Source organism: Babylonia areolata, chromosome 27, assembly GCF_041734735.1.
Source record: "Babylonia areolata isolate BAREFJ2019XMU chromosome 27, ASM4173473v1, whole genome shotgun sequence".
NCBI lineage: Eukaryota > Metazoa > Mollusca > Gastropoda > Neogastropoda > Buccinidae > Babylonia > Babylonia areolata.
This window is the reverse complement of record NC_134902.1, coordinates 28026413-28037224: the sequence shown is the minus strand read 5'-3', so window position 1 is coordinate 28037224 and position 10812 is coordinate 28026413. Positions and strand designations below refer to the sequence as shown.

The window sequence follows — 10812 nt, the reverse complement described above, 5'->3', positions numbered from 1 at the left end:
TCTCTCTCTCTATATATATATATATATATATATATTATATATCATGGCCAATTGTATTGAAGTGTCGAAGTTTCTCTCTCTCTCTCTCTCTTGGATAGTTCTCATAGTCATTACGCGGCATGTAGCGACACAAATTTCGATTTCGTGCAACTTTTATTTCTTGTTTTCTTCCTCGTCTCCTCCTCCTCTACCTGCGACATATTTATACACAGCCTTTTGACTTTCGCGCGGTGATTTTCGTGTGTTATGTTGTCGTCGTTTTTTGTGGCTTTTTTTTTTTTTTTTTTTTTTTTGTTCAGATTACTCAAATATTGCTACCCAATTTGGTTCAACAAAAATAATATCTTGGCGATCACTTTATTTTCCTTTTTTTTTTTTTTAATAATGGCTTATTTTCAATCCTAATGTTGACATTTTTAGTTCCCTAATCTGCCTGCTTTGATGATAACAGGGTGTCCTGTTGGGGTTGTTTTTGTTTTTTGTTTTTTTTCGAATTTCTTACGTGAACGATCAGTTCCAACCCCAGTATTGATCAGGAACTTGCTTTACACGGTATATTACTGTTCGGAAGTTTGTCACTGCTTTTTAACTGGTTAGTGTTCAGGTGCTCTGCTTGCAGTCTTATTTATACATTTTTAAGGGTTTTGCTTTCATCTCTACATTTCATCCAAACACATTTCGTGCGTTTGTGTGTGTGTGTGTGCGTGCGTGTGTGTGTGTGGCTGTTTATCTGTCTGTCTGTGTATGAGTAAGTGTGTGTATGTATGTATGTGTTTGCTTGTGGTGGGGTTGGGGGTGTAAACGACTAATGAAGGTTAATTAGTTACTTCCATCAATCTTCTGCAACTGACCGCGATGAAATGACAAGAAACAGAGGCGTAATTATCTTTGAAATGCCCAAGAAAATGGAGCAAATGCCCACATAAACCACAAGTCAATGAAAGGAAGTTTTAGAACTGGAATTCGGTGGTTTTGTTGATAGCTCTCTCTCTCTCTCTCTCTCTCTCTCTCTGTCTTTGGCACAAACAACCACTGAAATGATGACGTCATTCTTCAAGGCTTTTTCGACAAATTGAACAAACACGACGGACGCAATAGCCGAGTGGTTAAAGCGTTGGACTTCCAATTTGAGGGTCCCGGGTTCGAATCACGGTGACGGCGCCTGGTGGGTAAAGGGTGGGGATTTTTACGATCTCCCAGGTCAACATATGTGCAGACCTGCTAGTGCCTGAACCCCCTTCGTGTGTAAATGCATGCAGAAGATCAAATACGCACGTTAAAGATCCTGTAATCCATGTCAACGTTCGGTGGGTTATGGAAACAAGAACATACCCAGCATGCACACCCCTAAAGCGGAGTATGGCTGCCTACATGGCGGGGTAAAAACGGTCATGCACGTAAAAGCCCACTCGTGTACATGCGAGTGAACGTAGGAGTTGCAGCCCACGAACGCAGAAGAAGAAGAAGAAACACGCTGTGGTCATGTAGCATTCAGAATTCATATTAACAGTGCTCTTAGTCTCGTCCAAGATTGCTAAGAAATTTGCCTTCAACACGGTACGGCATTTAACCGTATATTATTCAGGGAGTATGTTGTTTTCAGTTTACTTGGTACTATTTACGAAGTCTGCCTTAAGGTAGTTCACGCTCAGTTCAATTATCTTCAATGTGAATTTTGCTTTGATGCTGGTTTACTTTCAACATAACTATTTTTGAAGAGTTTAGGTTCAGTGCAATGTTCTCCGGGAATTTACTTTCAACCTAGCTCCCTTTAAAGCCAGCATGTGTGTGCGTCTGTCTGTAGGGAGGCTGGCTTTAATGTACACGTGGCATTTTTGAATGAAATCTTTTCTTCTTTTTTTGTGTGTATATTGTCACAATGGTCCTGATAGGGGCTGTTGGCCTGGGTCATTAAAATCATTCAGGGTTCAGGGTTCTTTAAAGTCAGTAACTGATAAGTCAGTGTTGTTAAAGTGCGATTCTCAGTAGCTAGGATATATTTCTAGGGGCACGGAAGCGGGATGGAGACCATTTCAATTCTTTCTACATTGCTTCGTCGATAATCTGGTAAGGTCTGGAAAAAGATTCAAGATTCAAGATGATTTATTCATATAGGCCAAGGCCCCTAATGAAGGGGTATATGAACAGACAGCAATGAAAAACAAACAAAAACAAAAACATTTCACATAATACAACATACATAGAAAACTCGATATAACATAAGTTCAAATGAAAACTAGCCTAGCAACAAAACAGTGTTTTCATGACGTAATAGTTTCTCGGACTTTGAAAGCTTTATATAAATACAAAGCAAGGTTTCTAACAATTTCACAGGATGTTGAGGACATTAACAAGTTCAATTTAAACATATTTGGTTGTCTATAATATTTAGGCTTAATAAATGATTCTCGAATATTCCTCAAAGCTGGACAACAAAGGACAAAGTGCATTTCATTTTCTGTCGAATCTTTGCATAATGGACAAATCAGATCAGTGTCATTACATATTCTGTATCTATAATGATGAACCGCTAGCTATCAAGAGGGGACGCGGGGTAATGGGGTGCGGGGGGTCTGCTTTCCAAGGACTGGTGGTATCAAGCCTGGATGGAAACTTGATACATGTGAGGACCCTGTAAGAAGCTTGGTTGTAAATCTTGTTTCGAAAGGGATTGGTTTTTCGAACCGACAATGTCAACATGTTTTTGCTTTCTGTCCTTGTTCAGTGTTATTAAAAAGGGTTTTTAAGTTTAAGATTGAAAAAAAAATTTTTTTTTTTTTTAAAAGATTGGTTTATGTTTGTTTCTTTTTCTTTTTTTTTCTTTTTTACTGTTTTCGTTGAGATATTGCCGCGTTCGCTTTCAACCCGATATTGCCCATTATTATTATCATATTATGATATGTTGTGTTTATTATTCATGATCTATTAAGCCAGAGTTACTTTTCAACACTTTTACCCCCGACAGTGGTCAGGGAATCGACCTTTTGGTCCGCCTGCACTGTTCCAGATGATCGCCCTGCGCACTGAGGGCAAGTGCAGGGTATGAGGAGCGTGTAAGAAGTGACAAAGATGTATGTAACAGCAAAAAAAACAAAAAATAATAATAATAGTAATAAATAAATGAAAAATAAATAGATACAGTACGATTCTGTTAAAGAGAAAACTAGCCCCATAGCACGCGTTGAGAGAAAAACGAACGAAACTAAAGTGGTTGTTGACGATACTTCAAGGGAAAGAACTCTCTCGTCTCTCAGATAACTCCGGGCGGGACATAGAAGCACAAAATTAATTTCATTTTCTGATGCAGTTTTACACAATGTTTCGCGATGTTGTTTGTCACGAAAGTGATGGCCGAGAATATCTGAAATTCCAAATTTGGACCCATATTTTTTTTTTAAGTCTATCCAGATTTCATCTATAAGTATGTTGAGAGAGATAGAGACACAGAGAGAGAATACGAATACGAATGTTTACTGATCAGGCCCTTGGCCCATATCAAGAGAGGCTGAGTTGTTACATTTGCTGTCAATTGATACCAGACAATTAAAATGTATTGGCAACAAAAGCAATATACCAATCAAACACTTAAGTAAAGCACGTAAGCAAAACTATTGAAAGCATACTAACAACTTGATGATTGTCTCATTTGTAATGCTTTATAACTGAACATAGCCAGGTTGTTCATGACTGTACTGTTTTAGACAGAGAGAGGGATATATATATATATATATACAGATATTGATATATGTATATAGATAGATATAGGGAGATATATATATATATATACTAACACTGACGCTGACATTGATACTGATTGACTTTAATCCAGTTGCCACAATCGAAACAAGAGCAGAGACAGACAGACAGACAGAGACAGGGAAAGAGAATACTCATGGCAATCCATCTGATTTTAAAGTTCGATTGCGGTCGAAAACCTTTTAAGCTAAATAATTGGGGGGGGGGGGGGGGGTTGGTTTGTTTTTGTTGGGGTTTTTTTTTTTTCGTTGTTGTTTTTTAATAGGTGAATGATAGAAGAAAGAATGTTAAAAGAAACTAAAGATTGGAAAGAACCTAGACATTTTCTGATTGATTCACAGGGAGTTGACAACTTAAAAAAAACTGCGGTGATAGTTTGGATGGGGTTAAAAGAAACAGGGTTCAATATGATTCGCCTAATTACAACACGGCATTTTTATTTGATGTGTGTGTGCGCTTGTATGTATGAATGTGTGTGTGTGTGTGTGTGTGTGTGTGTGTACGTGCATCCGTGTGTGCGTAGGCGTGTGGGGGGGATATGTGTGAAGGTGTTTGTATGTGTGTGTGTGCGTGTGTGTGTGTGTGTGCGCGCGCGCGCCCGCTTGCATGCGTGTGTGCGTGCATGTTTCAAACAGTACGCCACATTTCTACACTGCCCGATTCATCGCCATGACGATCGGGGACAGTTTCAGTTCCAAGGAGATAGTGAAAGCTTGCGGACTGATCCATGTACGCTACACCACATCTGCTTTGTTATCAGGGACAGTCCATTAGGCATAATGATGTATAATTATCTGTAAGTGAAAGGAGTAAGAGAACAATGATGATGTCCGTTCACTCATCCAGTCAGTCCCAGTCACAGACTGGTCAGCTTGAATTTCTGCAGTTTTCCGGAAAGATGTCATCTGAAGCGAGCTCTGACGAAATGGCGATGTGTTGATTGGTCACTGAAATCCAGTAGGTCCAAAAGTGAGAGATGACAGAAGAAAACAGAGAGATAGACAGTGAGAGCATTGGTGTTGGTCAGTGCTGAGCTTTTCAACACTGAATGAAAAATACACATATAAAAGGGAATTATACAAATAATGAGGCCAGCAGACGATACGATTAACAAACAGTAAAGAGTGGTAACTCTCTCCATTACACAAGGTACATACTTCCAAGTCAGTTATGCTTACGCTACCGATTCAGCTAGCACACAGGTAAATAAAAAGTACATTGGAACAAACCCAGACACTTCCTCAAAAAAGGAAGCGCCGGGCCTGTCCTTATACCAATCATTTGACATGTGCACACAGCAGCAAAGTGTCTGGGTTTGTTCCAATGTACCTTTTATTTACCTGTGTGCTAGCTGAATCGGTAGCGTAAGCATCACTGACTTGAAGTTGTGTACCTTGTGTAATGGAGAGAGGTACCACTCTTTACTGTTTGTTAATTATAAAAGGGAAGTAAATGGACAATGAAAATACTGTTTACAACAATGATGCATTTCAAATTAAACTGATATTATGTTTTTTTGCTGTTGTTTTTCCAGTCGCTATGTTCTGAGTCTCTGGTTATGAATCCTCTGGCTGCTTTTCATTTGGATCGTCATTTTAAACACAGGGTCCTTTTGTGGGCAGTGACATTTAACGAGACATCGTTGACCCCTAAAACGTTTCCGTGTGTGTGTGGGTGTGTGTGTGTGTGTGTGTGTTCTTTCGTTCTTTTGTCTAACGTCTATTCACATGGTTCTGTTTATCAATAAATGTGTCGTGTGTGATAATGATAATAAATGTCTGTTTGTCTGCTTGTGGATGTGTTTTTTTGTGTTTGGGGTTGTTTTGTTTTTTTCTTTTATTGTTTTGTTTTTATCTTTAAAGACACAGACACTGAGTTGAAGAGCCAAGGGAGCCAGTTACCCCCAACTTTTTGTGGTTAATGGTCTAACAGGGTGCGAAATTTTTGTATTGCAAATTTGTTTGATGGAGTGAAAGACAAAGAGTGTGGAAGTACTGCTGAGGATAGGTCAGCAGATATGAGGTTGCTGATAGACACGGAGAGAGGGAGAGATTTGGTGTGACGGTCAATATGATTTGTTGTTTGTTTGTTTGTTGTTGTTGTTGTTGTTTGTTTGTTTGTTGTTGTTTTTTTGGTACCCCGAGACACATTGGAAACATGTTTTTTCAACTCAAATGGGAAATGAAGAAAATTAGAATGTGATTTAATCTGGTGGATATCGACGAAACTTGTGTGTGTGTGTGTGTGTCTGTTTGTGTCTGTGTGTGTGTGTCTGTCTGTCTGTGTGTGTGTGTGTCTGTGTGTGTGTGTGCTTAACGTGCATGTTTGTGGGTACATGGCCAGACAAAAAAAAAATTTTTTTTTTAAACATCGGACCCGGAGAGTGTGTGTGGGAAAGGAGGGTGGAGATGGGAAAGAGAGTCAGCAGAGGGAGGGTGGAGATGGGAAAGAGAGTCAGCAGAGGGAGGGTGGAGATGGGAAAGAGAGTCAGCAGAGGGAGGGTGGAGATGGGAAAGAGAGTCAGCAGAGGGAGGGTGGAGATGGGAAAGAGAGTCAGCAGAGGGAGGGTGGAGAGATGGGAAAGAGAGTCAGCAGAGAGATGGTGGAGATGGGAAAGAGAGTCAGCAGAGGGAGGGTGGAGAGATGGGAAAGAGAGTCAGCAGAGGGAGGGTGGAGAGATGGGAAAGAGAGTCAGCAGAGGGATGGTGGAGATGGGAAAGAGAGTCAGCAGAGGGATGGTGGAGATGGGAAAGAGAGTCAGCACAGGGAGGGTGGAGATGGGAAAGAGAGTCAGCAGAGGGATGGTGGAGATGGGAAAGAGAGTCAGCAGAGGGAGGGTGGAGATGGGAAAGAGAGTCAGCACAGGGAGGGTGGAGAGATGGGAAAGAGAGTCAGCAGAGGGAGGGTGGAGAGATGGGAAAGAGAGTCAGCAGAGGGAGGGTGGAGATGGGAAAGAGAGTCAGCAGAGGGATGGTGGAGAGATGGGAAAGAGAGTCAGCAGAGGGAGGGTGGAGAGATGGGAAAGAGAGTCAGCAGAGGGAGGGTGGAGAGATGGGAAAGAGAGTCAGCACAGGGAGGGTGGAGATGGGAAAGAGAGTCAGCAGAGGGAGGGTGGAGAGATGGGAAAGAGAGTCAGCAGAGGGATGGTGGAGATGGGAAAGAGAGTCAGCAGAGGGATGGTGGAGATGGGAAAGACAGTCAGCAGAGGGAGAGTGGAGAGATGGGAAAGAGAGTCAGCAGAGGGATGGTGGAGATGGGAAAGAGAGTCAGCAGAGGGAGGGTGGAGAGATGGGAAAGAGAGTCAGCAGAGGGAGGGTGGAGATGGGAAAGAGAGTCAGCAGAGGGAGGGTGGAGAGATGGGAAAGAGAGTCAGCAGAGGGATGGTGGAGAGATGGGAAAGAGAGTCAGCAGAGGGAGGGTGGAGAGATGGGAAAGACAGTCAGCAGAGGGAGAGTGGAGAGATGGGAAAGAGAGTCAGCAGAGGGAGGGTGGAGATGGGAAAGAGAGTCAGCAGAGGGAGGGTGGAGATGGGAAAGAGAGTCAGCAGAGGGAGGGTGGAGAGATGGGAAAGAGAGTCAGCAGAGGGAGGGTGGAGATGGGAAAGAGAGTCAGCAGAGGGAGGGTGGAGATGGGAAAGAGAGTCAGCAGAGGGAGAGTGGAGAGATGGGAAAGAGAGTCAGCAGACAACCTAATGTGAGGGGATCGGCGCTAATTCCTTGATTTAAACAAAAATGAAATACTGCTTCAGCCGAAATACTTATTACCGTGAGCAGAAAAGACAGATCTGTGGGTTGAGAGAGAAAGAGAGAGAGAGACTTCGCACGTACGCATAGTATATTGTATTTAATTGTAAAGAAAATATTATTTTTCCAAAAAAAGTGATGTGGGTGGGGGGGTGGCGGGGGGGGGGGGGGGGCAACACAATGAATTTTCAAGAAAAAAAAAGACGTAGAGAGAGAGGAGAGAGAAAAAAAGAGAGTGTGTGTGTGTGAGAAAGAGAGAGAGAGAGAGAGAGATTCAAACTGGTGCTATAGAAACAATTCATTTAAGGTGGTTTTTGGGTGTGTGTTTTTTTCTAGTTTTGTTGTCGTTGTTTGTTGTGTTGTTTTCTGTTTCCTTTTCACTCATGCATTACGTTGACTTACTCTGCACCCGCACCCCCTACTACCCGCGTCTTCATCCACCCCATACCCCACCCCCGTCCCCCACGCAATCTCCATCCACCTCCGACCCCCTCTATACCTTCTCCTCCCCCCACCCCATTCCGCCTACACACACACACCCACCCCCACCCCTATTCCTACCCCAGCGCTCTCTCGTTGTAATAAGAATATGTGACGATTTCATCAAAACAACGTCTTTCGCTCCTAGATCTCAGAGAAGAGAACGTCTGGTAGTTTAACCATTGCACTTCAAAGAGAGGGTGAGGGAGAAAGAGGGGTAAAGTGGCAGTGCTTCGATGGCGCCCTCGTCTTCTAACCAGGAGTGATGCCCCCTGAGCCGTGTTCGATGGAGGTCGGATTCGCCTGTTCCCAATTCGCCTACTAATTTGACCCTGCCGCCACCGTCAGTTATCTTTCATTTCAGGTTGACGCTTTGTCCTGTTTCGCCAGTCCCGTTTTGCCTACTCTTTGACCCTACTGCCACCCTCAGTTAACCCTTTGTCCTGTTTCGCTGACTCGCTAGTCCTCTTTTGCCTACTCAGCCTCACACACACACACACACACACACACAGAGTAATCAGTTTCTGCTCACACCCGCTTACAGCTTCTTTGAACATGTGTGTAATACACTACAGTTTCGAAACAAGGCGAAATAGTAACGAGGGATTTTTTGGAATTGACTTCCGTGCGAATATAATACAATCTAGTCATTTATTTGCTAACACACAGACACATAAGCGCGCGCGCGCGCACATGCACACGCAAAAACACGCGCGCGCGCGTGCTACAAAGAGGGAGAACGCTTAACGATGTACATAAGCGGACAAGGAATAGGCGAATCGGGACCATTGGTTGTTCCCCTTAGCGTCACTCTTCGGTCTTCTAGAAGTCCTGCTCCCCAGGCGAGGCACGTTTCTTTCTTGTGCCCCCCCCCCCCCCCCACCCCCCCCCCCTTCCCCCCGGGAGCATTGAAACGTTACATACATACTTCTTTTTCCACATACCATACAAATAAAAAGAGGTGATGTCAAAAGAACACAACAAACAAACAAAAAAAACCCATTCGCGAAAACACGGAAATACATATTGATAAGTGTTTTCTTCCTTAGCAGTGACCAATATTCTTGTCCGTTATCAACGGACGTAAGTTTATCGAAAAGAACTACAAATAACAGAAACAAATGATTGAAGTTTTAACGATATTCTTTTATTGTTGGTGTTGTTTTGTTTTGTTTTTCATAAAACAATAAGTACAATGCATACATGCATTGTATGAGAAGGTGGACACTGTGGAAAAAAAAAAAAAAAAAAAAGCAACAACACGTTAGCCGCAGCAGTGTCTCAGCGCTTATGCTCGTCACGAAATGATTTGTTCACTTCAACTTTTTGTTGGTTTTGTGGTGTTTTGTTTCTTTTTGTTTGCTTCCTGTTGTTGGATATTGTTTGGTGGTAGTGTTGTTTTTATTTTGTTATTGTTTTGTGTTTGTTTGTTTGTTTTTTGTTAGTTGCTAATGGTTGATTTTCCTCTAAATCAGCGTTAAAATCACGACAATTATATCCCTCACACCCCCACCCCCGCCCATCGAATAGTTACCGAATGTTACACATATCTAACCCATTCTCACGGTCATCATCGTCTTCTTAATGCGTTCGTGGGATGCAACTCCCACCCTGCCGTGTGTGTACGTGTATTACCGCTTTGTCAGCCCATCATGTAGGCAACCATGTTTAGTTTTCGGGGAGTATCCTTTCACGACGAGAAATTAAAATTTTACACCTTTTGGAGCTATTATTACACCATATATTCACAAGGGAGAAACCAAGACGTGGACTCACAGCCCTATGCATTGATTTAAATATATATATATATATATATATATATATATATATATATATATATATATATATATATATTTAAAGATAAATGAATCATGGCATTTTCTACTGCCCGTTCGTGGAACGGAAGGTCTGTGTCGGATTCAGGGTCTGAGAACGTTGCAAATGGACCGCTTGTTACAGAAATATTACCTTGGCGGGTCCCCACATGAATGTCGACGCAGCTGTGACGATTTCATACGCCATTTTTAGTTTCAGTTTCAGTAGCTCAAGGAGGCGTCACTGCTTACGGACAAATCCATATACGCTACACCACATCTGCCAAGCAGATGCCTGACCAGCAGCGTAACCCAACGCACTTAGCTTAGTCAGGCCTTGAAAGAAAAAAAAGGTGAATAAATAATAGATAAATACATTTTTTTTAAAGTAGTAATAATAATAATAGAATAAATACATAAAAAAGACAACAATGATAAAAAATAAGCAAATAAATGTAAAACATGGAGACACACATTCACACATGCACCCACATATGCATAACAGATATGCACCAAACATACGCCAGTCTTGTGAAACTGTGCGTCAAATGGTCCAAGCATGAATTTAAACTCAGCAGTTACCAAATGGATGCACAGGGCATACGAAATATTTCATCAAATTGTATTTACATTAATTGCAAATGCGGTTGTGACAGTTCGATACACAATTCACATGAACAAAATGTCATTGTCTTTAAATGATTTTTAAAGCAGTTGTGACAATTTGACACACAAGTTATGTTAAACATTCATCATTTTATTCTTACATAATGTTAGTGCAGTTCTCAAACGAAAAAAAAAATAGGACAAGGAGAAAAAATGAAATAAATGTGGATGTGTTGGAGGACATGAGGTTTGAGAACGAACAAAAAAAAAAAAAGGAAAGAACTGATATACAGGTCATGCGATTTATACATGAAGTACTTGTATTATCAATGGTTTTCTCCAGTCAATGGGAAATCATTTACAGCTCAGTCTTTCGTGAAGGACTCTGACTCTCAAACTAGGAGGCAAAATTG

General features: G+C 41.8%; 1 protein-coding gene across 1 annotated transcript in view; it reads left to right on the top strand.

Annotated features, from left to right (window-relative positions):
• The window catches only part of LOC143301051 (uncharacterized), a 590446-nt gene extending 587400 nt beyond the window's left edge, over positions 1–3046 (top strand). The window contains exon 9 of the mRNA XM_076615056.1: positions 2966–3046. Within this exon, the coding sequence (XP_076471171.1) occupies positions 2966–3046 (81 nt within the window). The remainder of the gene's footprint in view (positions 1–2965) is intronic.
• The last annotated feature ends 7766 nt before the right edge of the window (positions 3047–10812 follow it).